The sequence below is a fragment of the Etheostoma cragini genome, chromosome 19 (assembly GCF_013103735.1).
Source record: "Etheostoma cragini isolate CJK2018 chromosome 19, CSU_Ecrag_1.0, whole genome shotgun sequence".
NCBI classification, from domain to species: Eukaryota; Metazoa; Chordata; class Actinopteri; order Perciformes; family Percidae; genus Etheostoma; species Etheostoma cragini.
The window spans coordinates 763,919-783,590 of record NC_048425.1 but is presented as its reverse complement, the minus strand read 5'-3'; the positions used below and the strand labels follow the sequence as shown (position 1 = coordinate 783,590).

Here is a 19,672-nt window from a genome sequence, read left to right as displayed (position 1 = left end):
TTTTCGAATTATTTTTTTTTTCTCATTTTTTTTTACCCTCCCGGACAGTTGGCATTTTAAGTTTAGTGTTTTTCCCCAATACAGGTTCTTTTTTCTTTTTGTTTTCATGTCCTCTTCGGGGCTTGGTACTCTCCAATGTAGATCTCCACCAGCATTTTTTTTTAGTTTATTTTTTGGGGCTTTTATGGCCTTTAATTGACAGGACAGCTTGGAGACAGAAACCGGGGGAGACAGAAGGGAGACTGAATGCGACCAAGGGCCGTGGGTTAGACTGGAACCGGGGCCATTGCCGTTAGGACTGAGTCTTAGTATCTGGGTAGTGCACTTCCAGGGCCCCCCCACATTGTTTTGTTCCTTTTAATAAGCAAGTAAGATATTTACTCACTTGCAACTATTTGGTACTTTTGGTACCAGTGTTGCACAGAAGGGAGAGAGATGTGCTGTATGAGGATTGTTGGCAGTAACTGAGCCATCCAACTGGAAAAACTGCTCCATAGCACTACTACAGGTCAAAAAACTTGAACATGATTTTCTAATATTTTGAGAACAGAAGGCTATTTTAACTCCTTAATAAATGGATCCATTCAATGTATGCTTGCTGTCACAAAATAAAGCACAGAAACAGGAGAGATTCTGTTTACATTGGGACATTTTTTCCATATTGTCCTTATATTACCATATTGTTCATCTTTAGTTCCTGGTTTCTATTGAAGCTGTTATTTCTCTTTCTTGTACTCCAGTGATGCTCTACCTGTCCTCACTGACAGCTGGATCAGGCTTACCTGAGGACCAAACCGGTGAGAACACCCTCTACCAGTATACTGGGATATTTTTAGCATTCTACCTAACAATATTATTCTACCTAACATAAGTTGTATATTATATTTATTAATTAAGCTCTTTATATATTGAGCATTTTTAAAAACCAGAACTACAAGGCAGCAATGTTTACACAAGGCAGCAATTGAAATTAAGTATAAAGTCATAATGTGGACTTCTGCCCAGTTCTGACCAAAGATTCGAAGATAAGTTGCAACGTGTCCGTGTGCAGCGTTCTGAAACCCGCCCGTTAACACCACTGAGACCACGAGATGAGACGGTGTAGGCGTTTTGTAACTAAATATAAGATTTATGAACATATAAATGTGGATGACATTGGTGATGGTGAGATGTTGGCTACATCTACATTCCTAGTGATGAATCAACAAAAACTCGTTTGCTTATCCCGAGGAACTCAATCAGTCACTGTCAAGCTCGCTCTACCGTACGTTTGTAAACGGGTTGTAACAGAAATTAAATGGATGATGGATTATTTTTGTTGTAGCTGACTTTACACAATGACTTTGCTATGGGCTGATGAAACAGGTGGCGTCTCTTTCCTTCTAGTCTACATCCTTGACGTTCCATTTCCGGGACTGTTCTGTGTTACAACATGAGTTTGGAAAAAAACCTAAATCCAAATATCCCCATCTGGCATAATCCCTGATGGTAATTGAGTCATGTATGGTGTAAAAAAAATGATCTAATTGGCAACTTTAGGTTCTTATTTGTTGTTTTTTGCCTCTGCAGAAACCAGTGCAGCCGATGCAAACAAAGTGACGAATGCCGTTGTAACAAAAAAACGGAGGAAGAAAGGTACAGTACTTCACTTGATATTGTTATTTTACTTTATATACTTTATAACCTCATGTCAAGTACAGACCGCAGCTCTCGTGGTATTAACCATCATCAAAATTGTGTATTTAATTGGGTGCAACAGTGTAAACTTTAGAATGGATCATTAGGTTTAGAAAGGTCCAGCCATGCACATTACTGCAGGTTAGAGTTTTACAAGCAGATAATGTGTAGGAGCTGGTGATATTTAGAGCTTCCTAGACTCTAACCACGGAAGGAACCCACAGGGTTTCACAAGGTTGAAAGGCCCCTCAGTGTATGTTGTATAAAGGTTATGGCCTTGCTTTATACTAAACAAAAGGGTTAGCTACCCACATACCTAATAACTGTACTTGATGCATTCAATTTAAAGGTTAAAGTTTGTTTTATTCCACCATTTATGTTGAGCTTTAGGAGGAATACTAGTTTTCCTTGCACAGCAATCCCACTTTCTTGCTTAAACTTGAGAATCTTTATGGTTCGAAAATGGTGTCATTGTATTTCATGAACAAAAATAACCTAATTACTTCTTGTGGCCAGCGTATTCACGAGTACAAATAGCTATGTAGATTAAGACTAGATGATTTCCTAGGCAGATATTGATTTGGGACGAGATCCGCCCACAAAGCTACTTGCGTTTGACTTTTGCTACTTGCGTTTCAGTGTAAAATAAGGCCCAGAATATTACATTATAAAGCTCAGATTGGTGTCGTTCAATGGAAGGGAGCTTATTGACGGAATTTGAGATTTTATCTGTCATATAACCAGCAGAATTAACCTGCATGTTCAATCTGAGATAAAGTGGAAACATACAGAAAATGTCTGACTACCCCTGTCTCTTTCCCTCAGATGAGGATGAATTTGCGTCTACACGCATTTACTACACTTTGGGCCTGGGAGACACTGAACAGCTGGGTGAGACTCATTGTTATTAAAAAGCAATTTGAATGGTAAGTGATGTTGGGATCAACATCAGACACCACCAGTTTGCCAGTGAAGTAAGTGGAATTATTGTTTTGGTTAATCTCTATGTCGGAAACACACTGACATACTTGCATCTAATTTCCAAGCAGAGCATGCAGCAGGTACCAACCCATCATTAACAGAGAATGCCTTATACGCCTCAATCCAGTAGGTAAGACTGAGTAATACTGGTTTTTATGTCACATTCATAGTAGACATTGGAAATCTTTCTGTATTTACAACCTGAGTCATGACTTAAGACGGTTATATAAACAGTTGGTTGTATGAGGGTTTTAAAATTGTGACATCTGACTGTCATAACAGAATATATAACACTTCATATACATTTAAGTTTATTAATGAATATCAATTATTTGCTGACAATGGCCACTACACTGCAAAGGTGACATCAAGTGAATAAATGGGAGATTTCATAGTTTGAGACGCTTTTATGACTCAAATGTCAGTGTGAACGCTGTTTAAGTCAAACTCATATACTGTTATAATAAATATAATGTTTGATCCTCTGGTGCACCGCTTCTAACAGCATTTCTTCTTTTACTTTTATTCTCATGCATGACAAAAGACTAGTATTTAGTATGAAAATGTATCCCACCGATGTGGGACGTGTCTCCTAAAGTTAGTATTTCTAGATGTAGAGTATTTGAAATAACCCATGTGGTAAAATGTTTAACCAACCAGTTTTGAGATAATCAATTTCCTCAGTTAACTAATATTACATTTTTCTGTTTTTGTTTTTCACAAGCCTGGCAATGAAACACTTCCCCGTTATTCTATTTTGACACCTGTTCTTTTGTCTTGCAGGTTACTAAGTGAAGGAGCTTGAAAATGTTTAATTTTTGTGTGTATGAGGTCCAGTTTCATAGAAATGTTATCCCATTAGTTGTTCCATTCTTTGCATTATTCATCATAAAAACGTTTCACACAATAAAACTAAAATAGCAAAAGCATATGGGAGAAAAAATGACATGACACAGCACCATACTGTTAAAAACTGGTGCAGCTTGTGTATATTCAGCTAGATGGTACAACATGTGTGAGAGCAGCGATCATATTGAATGTATTTGTGTCTTTTTGAGCTGGTCTGATATGGTTGTAGGTTAATGTAAAGTTCAAAGCATTTAAAAAAAAAAGAAGTGAATGCAGCCTTCATCTGACAAAATAAAGAACCTGTCTGTTAATAGAAATGGTCTAACCGCTAAACCAACTTGTTGACCCGGTTTTCTCCTCCGTGAGAACTCTGAATACCCTCACAGCTGCAGTTATTAAATACACTCACTGCTAACTTAATGGTGTTGCGTCTCTTTTATTTGAAGCCATCTGAAGCGGACACTTTGAGTTTGTGGTGAACGCTTAATGATCACATTACTGTGGAAACGGCACGTATGTCACAACAGTGTTAAGGTTTGTTGAGAAGATGTGGAATACATAACTACTAATACAGCGTAGAGACGTCATCCTCTACATGTCATTTGGTTTGTTCTCTGACACCACTCACATTTCCTCATCGACACAATCTGTTCTTGCATAAATAAATAAGGGATTTAACCCTTATGTTGTCTTCCCTTTGACCCTGAAAAACGTTTTCCCCTTATCTCAACGTGTTTGTTGCATTTTACAAAGTGTTTTGGAAGTTTATGTATTTTTGATTTTATTTTTATTTTTCATCAATGTTGACACTTTTTCCATAATTTTTCACCCGTATTTCGACTTCCGTTATTTTGGAAATTAAAAAAACAATACTTTGAAAACAGATAAAATTTCATCCATAGACAACATGAGGGTTCATTTAATTTTCTAATTTTAATTTCTATTTAAACCACTTATTGAAATTAAAATGTACACTCTGTGGACACTTTGTTAGTAATCACACACAGGCCTGAAATACACACATGCTCAGGACCTGTACATGAACCAATAGAGATGTCGGAGTGGGTGGGGCCGCCAGCTGGACCAGCGTGGTTTGGGGGGTACGTGCCTTGCTCAAGAGCACCTGGCAGTGCCCCAGGAAATGAAGTGGTATCTCTCCACCAATCCACACTCCGTACTTCTGATCTGCATTGGGACCCTCTGGTTCCCAACCCAACTCCCTGTAGACTGAGCTACTGCCCCCCCAAGCAGTGAAGTTAGGCAGGTAAAATTTACTGTATACAAATTGCAGCAAAACCTCAAAATTTTCAGTCTAAGGAACCAGAACGTGGCCCAGTAAAATCTTTTCAAACAGGTTTTGCTAGAGGCTTGGAGATGTAGGGTCTGATGCAGGACTATTTGGTAAAGCAACACTAGAGGCCTGCAAAGGGGGAAAAGCTGCTGGTTTTGGACTGTTAACACACGGCAGATTATATTATCTTTAGTTTCCTTAACACTTCCTTTAGTTTTTAGTGTCTGTCATCATGCTTGTTAGCTCTGGATCAGTTCACACAGGTTCATAACGGCAACTGTCTGTCACCCAATGGTCATTACTGCAAATTTACTTTGCCCCTCAAGTGAAACCACTAATTCAAATCAAATTTACTGATTTCACCAGAACATGTTGCCGCTTTAAATGCCTTATATGCCTAATAAAGGCCTTAAGGGAGAGCTTGTTGTTTTAGTGTAAGATACAAATGATACGTTATTCACGTAGTAGGAAATCTCCTTAAGTTAAAAAGCCCTAATTCTAAAGACCTCTAACAGACTTCTTATTTACAGACCTTCTTACATACCCACATACCAAAATGCACATGTGGTTTATATAGACGGATGTTTTATGTCAGTGCTTTTTAACCACAACAAAGTGAATGGGTTTCTCTTTCTGAAAGCAAAAGCATTGCAGGTGCCAATTTAAATACTGGAAACATGACCTGAGTCTGAGGGCCCAAATGTCATCGACGCTTTGTTCAAATCTAATTCCAGCGATCAGCGCCTCACGAAAGCCCTTATTTGTGACTTTCACGACAACGTACAATGACAAATTCCAGATAACTGTATATTCACTAGTTTGAGTTCTTCTCTTTGGCAAGAGATGAGTCACATACACATTTGTACAATATGCGGGTGGAGTTATAGCTTTAACGGATCAGATAACCTGACCAGTTATTCTAGATCCCCTGATTCTGACATGTCGGTGCTTTAGAACAATGAAAACAAACATGACACGATGTTGACATCTAAGCTCTTTACACGGTAATAACATGTCATTTTATTTATTTGATCTCAGGCTATAATTATTTCACTATAAATCATGACAGTAAATAAGCCAAGGCATTAGTTCCCAAGGTGCTGCATGGTTAAAGGAATGTATTTTTAAGACTTTGACTAGGCCACAGAAACGTCTTGCCTGGGGGATTTGTTCTACAAGTGTCTTTATAACGGCTCAGCAAATGTCTGCAGAACAGGGAAATGTCTCGCGTCTAGTTGCTCAACTAGACTTTTAGACTCGTTAGACTTTACCACTTTGTTAATGTTCATATAACCCTTTTTACATATAAAAATGACAAAGTGCTTTACATAAAACGTACAGTATGATACATATTGAAACAGTGCACAATTAAAATCACAAAGTATAACATAAATATTGAAGAAGTAAGAAAACTAAACGGCTTTCTAAAAGAGTCAACAGAGACAGCAGATCATATAAGAGGAGCCCGAGCATTTCAAAGTCTCAGTGCTGTGACAAAACAAAAACTCCTACTGGGTTGCTGCTTCTCTCTTTGTGTGATTGTGGCTTCTATCAGCGTGCAACTGCTGCTCCGACCCTCTACTCATGAAGGGACATCTGGCTGATGGTCTGAAGGAAAAGCACTATAATGAACTGCTCCAGACTGTAAGAGACCGGCCTCCGACACCTGAACACATCTCATCATGTTGTCATTGTGGGAGCTGGCGTGGCTGGACTGACGGCTGCCAAGCTACTGCAAGACGCAGGACACCAGGTACATGCAACAGGTTGTTATAACCACTGCACAGTGATCAGCAGCAATCTTGAGTGTAGTATTAGTGGCAGCAGTAGTAGTTAGTAGTTGTCATAATACTTGTAAGAGTAATAGCTATAGTAGTTCAAGCAGTAGGATGAAAACTAGCTAAAGTTGTAGAAATGTAGTTGTAAACATTGCCTGCCTTGGTTATGCGATGACATCCCGCTTTGTGATGCACTCCCTCCCCTCCATGTTGTCGTAGCAGATTTGACAGATGAAGAGCGGCCCATCCCTATACTTGTGAACATGCAATGGATCTGGAAAAGAATTTAAATGAAGCTTAAATTTAACCCCCACCTGCGTCTATCAGCAACCCTAAACCCTGAGAACTCTAAGTTAAACATAAAGAAGAAAACTTCACTTTGGTGCCGGGTGTATTAAAATCAACAAGCAACAATTTGATTTTCATCGGTCGTTTTGGAGATATGTCTTCAAATTAGACTCCTTAACTCAAACTGCCGGCTTCACCTCAACTGCCCCACCAAAATCAGACCTTCTCTCCGATGTAGTAAACATTTTTTGGCACTGGCCAAATACTACCCCATGCTGCTTAGATGTTGTAATAGTCCAATCTTGAATCAACCTTGGAGACCGATCATTAACAAAGCAGGAATTTTAATAACATTTTTAAAAATGATGAAAAACCTACACAGGAACTAAGAACACACACAGTACAGTCTGACATAAACACAGTGCAGTGGTCCCAATCGTGGTTATTTAGGGTGAAATGAACAGACGAGAAGGATGGTAACCGAGGAGGAAAGAGCATCGCAGCACACAGAGGTGGAGCGCGGATCCTCAAACCCTACCAACATTTAGGGTACTTTAAAGATCTCTTCAGAAGGGAAGTAAGGGGGAACTCAGCCGGTGAGCACACAGCCTTCCCTCACGTTTGGATCGAGACATCTATTAATTCAATAACTGCTGCTACCATCGATAAAGTGCTTTTGAATTCAAGTCGGAAATATAGCCAGCGCAACATGAGCTCCAGGGTCTCAATCGTCTTGATTAGATTTGTAGCCCAACGTTGTTCTAGTCTACGTCCAGTAATTGCAAAAACAGGTGCTGTCACATCTCTGAGTGTTATGGCTGTAACCTTTGACTCAGAAATCACTAAAACTACAACTACAACAAATGGCTGCCATTTAACAATCAATGCTTTATGAGTTCAGTGGTTATAAGCAAAAGATCATCCAATGGGACATGGAGTATTTTAGGGGTTCACGGGTTGTAACATTTTGTTGACATAAGCACCCATTTTATTCCAAATGGGCATGTTTGAACTGATTTTCAAGTGGACACTACAAAAAGTGTCTATCTTCTTTGCATTTGGGTCCTTTCCTTAAACACCACCACTTTTTGTATGATGCAAAACTGCATTGTGAAGCTGATATTTAACCCCTGGTCTTCCCATCAAAACTGAAAATCAACAATTTTGTTGACTTTTTGTATCAATGTTGTATCAGTTATTTTTGGAATTTATGGACAATAAACCTCATTTATAGGACATTATACCCAATGTTTGAGTTAGAAAAGCAGAAATTAGGAATTATTGAGACTAAAATTAAAGGAATGGATGTTGATGATAATCACAGACTGGAATATGTCAACTTTTACTCAATACTATTTCAAAAACACTTCCATTTGTTTTACAATGATATAAAATTGAATAAGACGCCCCAAAATTAATGAAAGTAGAGATTTGTACTTGGAAAAGAGCGTTGGGTGGAATCAATCATGTTATTTTGGGGAATTAAAAAGAACATTGATATAGGACAACATGGGGACAACATGAGGACAACATGGGGACAACATGAGGACAACATGAGGACAACATGAGGACAACATGAGGGTTCAAGTGTTTTTCCTTAGAAACGAACCCGGTAAAGATACCACACCTCCAAATAGCGCACGCTAGAAACTTTTGACTGGGAATGAAAAACATGGGATTGGCATGAAATGACAGATAACTGTTGCATTTCCTCATTGTTGTTGCATTGTTAGAAATGTTCCCACAAGATGACACAAAGACTCTTTTTTTCTTTGGAAGACGTGCCAGTCAGATCTCCAGATTGCAAAGAAACTGGAACCCAAACTCTGATGATAAAAAACAGACAGTCGTGCCGTTAGAGGTGTGTCAAGACAAAGATTCCACCATTGTGGCGGCACAGTATATAAGAGGCTGACATTTCACCTCTAGTCACTTTAACATCAGCTAACATCATAGGTTGTGTTGTCAAAGCCCTTCAAAAGGTAGGAAAGGATTTATAACTTTACATAAGATAAGATGTAACTTTCATTATTATATCTGCATAACAAAGAATCTAATTTCTTTTACTTCTTAAATGAGGTTCATCTCACTGCCTAAACATGAATGGATGAATAGAATAGAAAAAACTAAAGATTAAAGCAATATCACAGCAAAGTGCTTCCAACTGAAATATGCAGTATGAGTAAAAAATCAATATAAAATTATATTAAATTGAATACAAGCAATTTGAAGAATCATCTGCAAATTGAAGTTGCCATTGACCTTTACTGCTTCTAACGAGATCAGAAGGTAAATACACACAAACTAAAACTCGGTACACATTTTCATAATCTGACATGTTTCTCGTCCTCGTGTCACCAAAGAGAGAAAGAAGACTGAGATGGATCCACAGTGGGTGAAGTGGAAATCATGTGAGTATTTTGCAGCTCTGTTATTTTATTTAGACAAAAGCATTGGAGAAAGCTTTTTTTTTTTTAAATATAAAGAAACTTCCCTGATATCTGTTGTCAGGCTGCCCCTCTGCCATGTTACTGACTGGTGGGAATTTAAAGTTGGCTGGAAATTGGTCTAAATTCTCCTGCAGTTATCCTGCTCTTTCAAATATGCGGCTTCTTGCAGATGTTGCTGTGGTCGGTTCCTTGATCTGTTTCCTGCTGCGGTTTTGATACTCTGAAGTCCGCTGCAAAGTAGTTCTGCTTTTAAGCACAAAGTTTTATTTTCAGCGCTGCATGATGAAATGAGAGGCCAGTCTTTTACTTTTCAGACAAATAGTGACTTTGAAGAAAAATGACTTTGGAAGAAAACATTTAAGTTACAATACCAAGTTACGATGGTACTGTTGCTTTGTGAGGTTTAAGTTACTACTAGCAGGCAACCTCAAGAACACATTTGACTTTTTCAGAAAGACGTAGAACAATGTCAAATGTTTAAACATGGTATCTTTTAAAGGAAAGTAAAGGCAGTTTGTTTCAGTGTCTTAAATTAAATTAAAAGTTAACCTCAACTTTAGCTGTGGTATTCTCCCCTTGTTGAATTTAATGTCCCAACATCAAGGAATATGGAAAGTGTTATGACCCCTTTTTTTGGAGTAAAATGGAGTGTTTTCGTGTGTGTGTGTGTGTGTGTGTGTGTGTGTGTGTGTGTGTGTGTGTGTGTGTGTGTGTGTGTTTCCAGTTGCTGCCAGTGTTCTGCTGCTCACATTGTACCACAGCACCACTGCTGCTGTCAGCTTGAAGAAACACCTGGCTGATTGTCTGGGGGACAAAGACTACGATGATCTGCTGAAGACTGTGAAAAAAGGCCTCCCACACACAAATACATCTCTTCATGTTGCTATTGTTGGAGCTGGCATGGCTGGACTCACGGCTGCTAAGCTACTGCAAGATGCAGGACACAAGGTACGTGCAGCTGGCTGATGGTTGAAAGACCACTACACGGTAGGGCCGGTATTTATCTGCTATATGAGGGTGGGCTCGTAGAAACTCTGGTTGGGCAACTCGGGCGTAGGTCTGTAACATTTACTTAGAATTGATCTAACCACAATTTGTTTGTTTGTTTGTGCTTTGTTAAATTACTGTGTTTTAACGATTAATGCTTTGTTTTTGATTGGGATTCATTTTCTTTCGTCAATGTTATGTTAATTCAATCAAATATACATTACGTTATGTTAATTAAGAGGTGTGGTTTACTCCATATGCATATCTGGGTCACAAACCAGGAATATGTAGGAAAAGATGTATCCTGGGATTTAAAACTTGAATTTGCTTGATAGTAACAAATAAACATTTTTAAAATTGACTAAGAGAGACAAGTATATTGTTAAAAGCAATTTCTGAAAAAAAGCATAGTTTGGTGTGTACTATGAGTGTAACTTAAGTCCTTTTTTCTCTGAATCTAATCCTGCTACTCCTAGTTCTGCCAAGAGAACATTCTTTTGAAGGTCTGACTTCCACAGAACTGATCAAACCACTTAATGGGAAATCGTGGGTGTGTGTGGGTGTATCCAAACTGTTTTCTCAAAGTCTTGCCATGAACACTATCATTATTTTGTAGGTGTAACTTCCACACAAGTGCAATAAAGGCCGGCTCTAGGCAGCCCACCCAATCAGAAGTTAGAAAAGCTATTTTCTATGCTACTTATTCCACTTATGAACGCATTTTCTGAACTTTTGAATGTTAAAGAAAATACCCATGTCTGGGTTCGCCGAGTCCTCCCCGGCCACTAGCTTCTGCCGGCCTTGACTGCTTAGGCAGTGGGCGACTTTAAAGCCGAAATTCAGAATTAGAAAGGAATTTATTGCCACAGTAGTCGGCCTATGTGTATGGACTTATCACAAAGGCAAATTCCACAAACACAGGAGAAGCACAATTGATATTCACATTTTTAATGGAATCTCGTTTGAGGAGAAAACTAGGCAGTTGTACAAGTTAGCCAGGGTGTCATTTCATGCCGTCCCAACTCTAAAGTTCCTGTCTACCTGAAGGTATATTTAAACTCATGCTGGAGCCATTTAGTTTAGCTGAACCTTCAATGTCAGCGAAGATATTGAGGGTAGATATCCATATGTTTTTTTTTTTTTTGTATGATTTATTTGTGGGATTTTGAACATAACAGATACACATTACACCTCATCCATAGAATGAAACTAATACAAAGAGTCAATCTGTGACACAAGGTACTAACAAAAAGACGGTTCCCACACCCCACTCTCCCCTACAAAGGGATAACATTGAGATGAAATAGGGTAAAATGGGTTTTGATACAGGTAACCGTGGTAGTCTTACGAGCCGTGTTTGCCTTTACATATACATACTAACATACAGGACATGAATGCTTAAACGCTCATAAAGACAAATAATTTAATATATAATTTTTGAAAGTACAATAAAATCAGGAGAGAATATAAGAGCAACAGCCAAAAACAAACAAAACCGCTGCAAGCTACTGCTTATTGGGTGGGGGGATATGATTAATTAATTAGACATAAGGGTCGATGTCTTTATGGAGAGACCAAACATGGTCTAGGAAGGGTTGCCATTTTTATGGAATTTCCATTCTGAGGCAAAAAGAATATTTGATTTTCTCTAATATCCGCGTAGATGCTAAACCCAAATACCTCAGAGCAGATAGCATGGGCCATGTTTATCTCCATGACATTTGTAGGACTTGAGGCAGCACTGTCTTATCATTCTGCTGTTACGTCTCCCGTCATCTATGCAGACATATAATAAGTAAGCTGTAACTTCAACCAAAGAGTGCTCTTGGCTGCCCAGTTGTAGCAATGCCCAACCTACTACCTTTGAAACATTCCATAACGGCCTTTATTGGGTATTTATCTGTTTGTATTCTTCTGTTCTGACAAGATAACCATAATAGAGTCTAATGGTCGTGTTGGAGGACGGGTGGAAACCTACAGGAATGAGGAAGAGGGCTGGTATGCTGAACTGGGAGCCATGAGGATCCCAAGTACTCACGAGTGAGTTTAAGTTTTAAAAACATTCAGTTGTGCATTTACACATAACCATGGCATGCAACGCTTCCTTGTCTCAGACTTAACATGATTGTGTAAAAAAGATGCTAATTAAACTACCAGCTTTTTATGGGGTTGCTATCCATATTACAATTATTTAAAACACTAAAGGTGAGATCAAAATTAAACGTGGATAGGATCAAAAAGAAAAGAATAGTTAAGATATTGTAAAGGTTTTTTGATCGCTCCATTGGAACTGACTCAGTTATGTTAACTATAGAGCGAAACAATCCTCTTTATTTACATAAAAATAACATGGAGAGTTACTTCAAAATAGCAGAAGTAGAATTTTGTTGTTGAAGTCCTCGGAGCCTGCCATTGTTTTCGCTGTCTTGTTAACTTAAAACTCAAATGATGTAGGTATCTTGAATGTGCAAGCATTAAATGTCTTGCCTCCAAATCAAGAGTAGACAGAATGCCATTGTTTACTGTCGGGGCTCACATTACGGTAATAAGCTAACCACCATTCCCTTTGTCACCAGAATCGTCCAGCGGTTCGCTGAAAAACTGAATGTCACGCTGAATAATTTCACCATGTATGACAACAACACCTTTTACTTGGTTAATGGGTTGTTGAAGAAAGCACATACAGTGAAAAGTGACCCTGATGTTCTGAAGTACAACGTGTGGCCAAGTGAGAAAGGGAAGTCGGCCGATGATCTGCTACAAATAGCCTTGCAGAAGGTACGTAAGACAGGAGAAAGGAAGGGGGGATGGAAAGAAAGTTACACATATTCACACATCCTTGGAAAGCAAATGTATTTTTCTCTTTTGAAGAGTAGTTTATCATCTGCATAGAAGGGTTATCTAAAACATGGTGCAGAGTAACTAATAGGATAGCTTCCTCTATATTGGACATTATGGGTCCAGGAAATTCACTAATTGCAGAAGTCAGAGTTAATTTTTAAGCTTTTCCAGCCAGTACGGTTAAAAGAGGACATGTATAAAGTCTGAGCTAAATGAAAATTTATGAAAAACATTGAACTACTGGCATTGCTGTTTGGTCGGCCTAGTCTCTAAGAGCTTCCACTTGGTGCCTCTTTGTGACAGGATAGGCCATACAGTTGAGTTACACGTTAATGGTTCAATATAGGCAAATAGAAGTTCAGATTGATGAATGGTGACACCATCAGCTCAATAGATGAATGAGTGAATTGTTCATGTTTTTGCAGGTGAAAGATGACGTACGGACTTATGGCTGCAAGGCTGCACTGATAAAATATGACCACTACTCTGTGAAGGTAAAACACAATGTCAAAATATTGAAAAATGAGAATGTGTGGGGTAAATTGGGAATCACAACTGATATTTTAGTGCATTATCAACAGCATTATTTTCACATGCCATTTTCAATGGTTTAGCATTTAAAAAAACAAGTTGTTACTGAAACTTCCCACTACATCCACAAGTGTCCGTACATTCATTATTTTTAATTTAAATTTCAAAAGCTGAATTGGAAAACTTGTATTCAAAAAAGGGTTTGTTTTAACACTTGTTAGGCTTTCATTCTGAGCCATGCGGACTGCATTATGTTACTTTGTTTAATAGGAGTATCTGAAAGAAGAAGGAAATCTGAGTTCAGAAGCAATACGGATGATTGGAGACCTTCTTAACGAAAAGAGCCTCATGTACACAGCGCTGACTGAGATGATCTATGACCAGAGTGACATCCGTGACAACACTACGTAAGGCCCTACATCTCACACTGCCAACTATTAAAGTTTGGAATTTTCTTTTTTGCAATAAAGCGAAAAATTATAAAACCCCTGGCCAGAAAATGTAAGGTGGTCTTGAAAGGTCTGGGGAACTTAAGTTTAGTGGCTTCAAGAGAAAACCAGTGAATTTAATATTTCCATCTGAAAGACAGTAATTCAGTGGCTTTACGTGTAGCACTATGTAAAGTACAGTTTTTACCTGAATTCAGATGAAATTGAAAATTGTTTTTATCAACCGGCAGCAAAACCCCTTTGACACGTACTGTATGCCTGAATTTGTTTTTAAGGTATTATGAAGTGACTGGCGGATCAGACCTTCTCCCAAATGCTTTTCGGAATTTCCTGGATGGTTCTATTCTTCTACACTCCAAGGTCAAACACATCAGCCAATCACATAAAGGTGTGATTGTATCATATCAGACAGGCCAGCAGTCTTCTTTGACAGATCTTTCCGCTGACATCGTTCTGGTAACAACTACAGCCAAAGCAGCCCTCTTTATTGACTTTGATCCACCTCTCTCCATCGGAAAGATGGAGGCACTGAGAGCAGTCCACTATGACAGCTCCACTAAAATCCTCCTCACCTTCAGCGAGAAGTTCTGGGAGAAGGACGGCATCCGAGGAGGAAAGAGCATCACCGACGGACCCTCTCGTTTCATCTACTACCCCAGCCACAGTTTCCCAACCAATAAGACCGGGGGTAAGATCGGGGTCCTCCTGGCCTCCTACACCTGGTCTGACGAATCCCTCGCCTTCTTAGGTGCGAGTGATGAAGACCTTAAAGAGCTGGCTCTGAGAGATTTGGCAAAGATCCACGGTGAGAGGGTCAAATCTCTCTGCACAGGGGTGGTGGTGAAGAGGTGGAGCGCGGATCCTCACAGCTTGGGCGCCTTCGCTCTCTTCACACCCTACCAACATTTAGAGTACTCCAAAGAGCTCTTCAGAAGTGAAGGCAGGGTGCACTTTGCTGGTGAACACACAGCCTTTCCTCACGCTTGGATCGAGACATCTATGAAATCTGCTATCAGGGCTGCTACCAACATTAACAAAGAGACAGCTAGAACTCAACACCATGAAGAGCTCTAGGGTCTACTTTCTAGGTCAATCAGTACTGTCATAGTGCTGAAATGTCTGTCAAATTTTATCTTATGCTTGGTAATTACATTCCTTCCTTTGGAGAACGGGTCATTGTGTTTTATCTTACACCATGCAGTTCTAATCTGCATCCAACTGGTGGACTTTTGGAAGTTACTGGTGGCTTGTTGCACAGCTCTGCAAAAGTATACTCTGATAATTTTCAAAAAAAAATCAATAGTATGTTACCCACTAATTTTGATGTTGAAGCAAAATTTAATTTTAATGTTCGTTTCAATGTCAAAAACCTTGCACACTTCCTGGTGAAATTGTTTCTACTACAACTTTTTACTTTAAGTTTTAAATTATATAGATCATAGCGTATATTCCTTTAACCAATATAACATGTTTTTTTAGATTTTTTTTTAATTTGTTTAAATATGCTTTTTGCCTTTTAAACTCTTTTTGGCAAAATTTGTTATTGTTGGTTGTTAAACAGTTAATCAATAACCACCCTTTAATTAACTTAAAACCTTTATGTGCATCAGCATTTTTTACATTTTAAAGAAGGCATTCAGTGAAGATGCAATCATTGGCAAAACACAGTACTCTTCAAAAACCAAACCAAAAGAAATGGCGCCCGTTTAGAAATATTTTATTGGGGTGATTGTGTTTAGCATTTGTACATTACAATGAACTGCACTGACACAGAAAACAGTCAGCACATTACAAAGAAACTCTAAAATGTTTTCATACAAATGTGCTACTTATAATCTAGATTCATTTGAATCTAGATTTGACATTTGTTCTCAAATTATTGAATTAAATGCTCAAACTAATAGTTGTCTGTCAATTATGCATTATGCATATTTAGCAATTGTGATTCTGAGTTATGAGTTGGGTGCAAACATTTAACATTTTAAGTTTCCAGGTGAGGGGCAAATGTTCTTAATGTGCTACATAGACATTCACATGTTAACGTTAAACAATATTGTTTTACCATGAAATGATGCTACTATAAATGCTGTTTGATATTAAAAATGAGTCATTTGGTTTATTTCTTATTTTAAGGTCAACCTATTCTCCTTGATAAAAAAATAAATAAAAATCTTATCTAAAGATTAGACCTCAGACTTACCAAACCTGCAAGGAGGTTTAAGATACATACATCCTGTATTGTCATTGCATATTAAATATAAAAAAGTTGGTGTTTCTCTGTCTGAAAAGAAGAAGCATTAGAGGTGTCACTTCCCAATCTAAATACTTAGATATATTACACTGTGAAGGACAAGTTAGCAATGGGAACTCAAGATACATTAGTTTGTTGATATTCCTCCTTTCAGTTCCTATTTTGGAAAGGGTTCCCAATATACATGACAGAAATTCATGATGATGATGTGTTCGAGGTTTTCCTGATCATGAGACATGACCAGTAATTCTAGATCATAAGATTCTGATATGTCAGTGAATCTAAGGGCCCTTTAAAGAGTGTGTGTACATACACTTACATCCGTTACAGAGACCAAACAATTACCCCCAATGTATCTAATCCATTAAGCGGCCATCTGCCTCGACTAATTGGGGGAAAAAGAGTGAGACCAAACAATGAAGACCAAAACCCTGATATGAAATAAAAGATAAGCAGGAAGTCTTACCATTTTCCAGTTAAGACCGTTAGATGTGAAAGGAATCCATCCCTAAACTTATCTATTTAAGAGGTTTTCCTTTTCACTTCAAGTTACTTGAACAAAAGATGTTTACATTGAAACTCTTTAAACGTTAAGAAAACGGTCTGTAATTTTATCTGTTTTATCTCAGAATATCATTGCAATTTTACTACAAACGTTAAAATATTTTATAGTCTGTTAACTTTTTAAATGAGTTGATCTTCTGAAAGATGTTTCTCTTCCTGTCACCAAAGACGGAAAGAAGACGCGTTTAATAAAAGATGGATCTGTCTGAGGCAAAGTTATTATTTAAAATATTTATTTTGTAATTTGTAGTAGCTTAATGGCCCAAATCATTGATTCCCAAAGTGCTGCACGGGTCAAGTTTGTGTCACGGCAGCTACTTAAATCACTTAACTGTTCCTGTCTGCCTGCTGCACGGCATTTGGGTCCCTTCCTCATACACCACTGCTTTTTGGATGACCATGCATAAAAAGCCTCTTTTTCATAGTTCCGTAAAAACAAACCCAGTTAAAGATACCATACCTCAATGTAGCGCACGCTAGAAACCTCTATCTGCAAATGAGAAATGGGGATGGCAAATGAAATGACAGACGAATTTTGCATTTCCTCATTGTGGTTACATTGTTAGAAATGTTCCCATAAGATGAGACAAGGCAAGGGCTGAAGAAACTGAAAGCCAAACTCTGATGATAAAAAAACCAGACAGTCATGCCATTTGAGGTCAGTCTGGTCAGCTGAGAAATTCCAGCATTGAGGCGGTACAGTATATAAAAACCTAACATTTCAAATCTAGTCACTTTAACATCAGCTAACATCATAATTGTGTTTAAGTCCTTCAAAAGGTAGGAAATGTTTTATAACATTTATAGCTTTAGAAAGATATTAACCGTAAACCGCTCCAAGAACTGCATGAGAAAGCATCTGTTTACTTCTTAATCATGTCAGTTTAATTTTCTTTCTTTACCTATTCAAGACTGTATGAGTAGAATACTAAAGATTAAAGCATTATCAAAACATATAACTCTGCCAATTGAAATATATGGGAGAAAAAGATATGGATTTAAATCTATAATATCAAAATTAATTTGCAATGGAAGAACTGTTTCAAAAAATCTGATAGAAATTTGAATCAAATAATGTGTAAAATGTGCACATTTTATTATGAATGTTACTATACTATGAATGTTACTATATGAGTGTCGGCTTCTACAGAGACCTTGCTGATACCAGGACAGAATCATCTTGATAATTGCAGTTGTCATTAACCTTTACTGCTTCTAATGAAAGCATAAGCTAAATGCACACAAACTAAAACTTCATAATCTGACATGTTTCTCGTCCTCGTGTCACCAAAGACGGAAAGAAGACTGAGATGGATCCACGTTGGGTGAAGTGGAAATCATGTGAGTATTTTGCCGCAGTATTTTATTTTATTTAGACAAAAGCATTGGAGACTACAAAGAAACTTAACTGATAAATATCTATCAGACTGCCCCTCTGCCATGGTGGTGTTATATTTTATTGACTGGTGGGAACTTAATGTTGGTTGGAAAGTAGTGAACTGTACTGTAGTGAAAAAGGTAATCCAGTACTAATTAACAAAAATAGGCTGTTAATTTAGTACACTTTTATTTCATTCTTTCAAATTAATTTGTAGTCTAACCTTTAAAGCGAAAACTTTAAATGGATTTAAAGGCAACTATACAGATGAACATATATGGAGAGTAGAGTTACTATAGGTATTTAACAGATATTTTACATACAATTCGTACAGAAATTCTTTTCATGAAACGTCCAAGGAATTAATTAGATCGCGACATGAAAGGAAAAACAAAATATTACCAAATCGGTCATATATTAATTGTAACACATAACCAGAATTTTGGCAATGCAAAACGTGGTAAATAATCATGCAGCCCTAAAATACAAGTTAGTTTCATGAAGAGCCAAAGTAAAACCAAAACTTGGGTTTCTTTCATACAAGTTAGAAAAAACTAATTTAACATCTCACTGATTAGCGTTGGTATTTATTAGTATTATTTGATTAAAACAATGCACATTAATCATTTCTGTAAATACACCAGTGTTAGCCAGTTGGCTAACTTGCAACTGTAGTCCTAGTTAACCAAAGTGCATGTCTTTATGGTGGGAAGAAACCGGAGCACTTGGAGGAAACCCAAATAAACACAAGGAGAGCATGCAAACTTTACACAAAAAGGCCTGGAACGACCTTGATTCCAACCCTTCTTCTTGCTGTGAGGCAGAAGTGTTACCATTCCCATTTCCAAGAGCCCAAGAACACTGAGACAAACATAACGGCTCGACAACAGAGGCGGGTTCTCATGCGGGTTGAGGGGGTCACAGTCAGTTGAGACATGTCTGTAAGAGCAGAAACGTTTTTAGACAACACAAATTACAGCTGAAGAGTGACTATGAAGTAAATGACTTTGGAAGAAAGCGTTGGTGAATATTACACATGTGGATGAAACCAAGTTACAATGGGAAAAGTGCCTGCTGTCGTCAACTATTTGTGAGGCTTATGTTACAATTACCAGGCGACCTCAGGAACATATTTAACTTTTTCAGAAAGACAAAACAATGTTCAATGAAAGAACATTGAGTAAAAGAAACTAGTCTGGAAGTCATGTTATTACATTTTTTTATCTTTTAAAGGTAAGTTAAGGCGCAGTTGTTTTCAGTGTTTTACGTTAAATTAAATTATCTCAACCCAACTTTAGCTTTTCCACTTGCTGAATCGAAAATTACTACATCACTTTTGGAGTAAAATTGAGTGTTT

At 37.9% G+C, this 19,672-nt stretch overlaps 1 protein-coding gene and 1 long non-coding RNA gene across 2 annotated transcripts in view; both read left to right on the top strand.

Moving 5' to 3' along the window:
• The first annotated feature begins 1,436 nt into the window (after positions 1-1,436).
• LOC117962155 lies at positions 1,437-2,775 on the top strand. The gene is made up of 3 exons (XR_004660582.1): positions 1,437-1,635; positions 2,503-2,568; positions 2,727-2,775. It is a non-coding gene; the product is annotated as an uncharacterized LOC117962155 (long non-coding RNA).
• Positions 2,776-8,829: 6,054 nt separating this feature from the next.
• Positions 8,830-19,672, top strand: part of LOC117962122 (L-amino-acid oxidase-like) — a 24,838-nt gene continuing 13,995 nt past the window's right edge. Inside the window, exons 1-8 of the mRNA XM_034901234.1 lie at positions 8,830-8,846; positions 9,228-9,275; positions 10,039-10,262; positions 12,229-12,341; positions 12,878-13,079; positions 13,568-13,636; positions 13,944-14,080; positions 14,398-15,221. Of these exons, the coding sequence (XP_034757125.1) occupies positions 9,245-9,275; positions 10,039-10,262; positions 12,229-12,341; positions 12,878-13,079; positions 13,568-13,636; positions 13,944-14,080; positions 14,398-15,196 (1,575 nt within the window). The 5' untranslated portion in view covers positions 8,830-8,846; positions 9,228-9,244 and the 3' untranslated portion in view covers positions 15,197-15,221. The remainder of the gene's footprint in view (positions 8,847-9,227; positions 9,276-10,038; positions 10,263-12,228; positions 12,342-12,877; positions 13,080-13,567; positions 13,637-13,943; positions 14,081-14,397; positions 15,222-19,672) is intronic.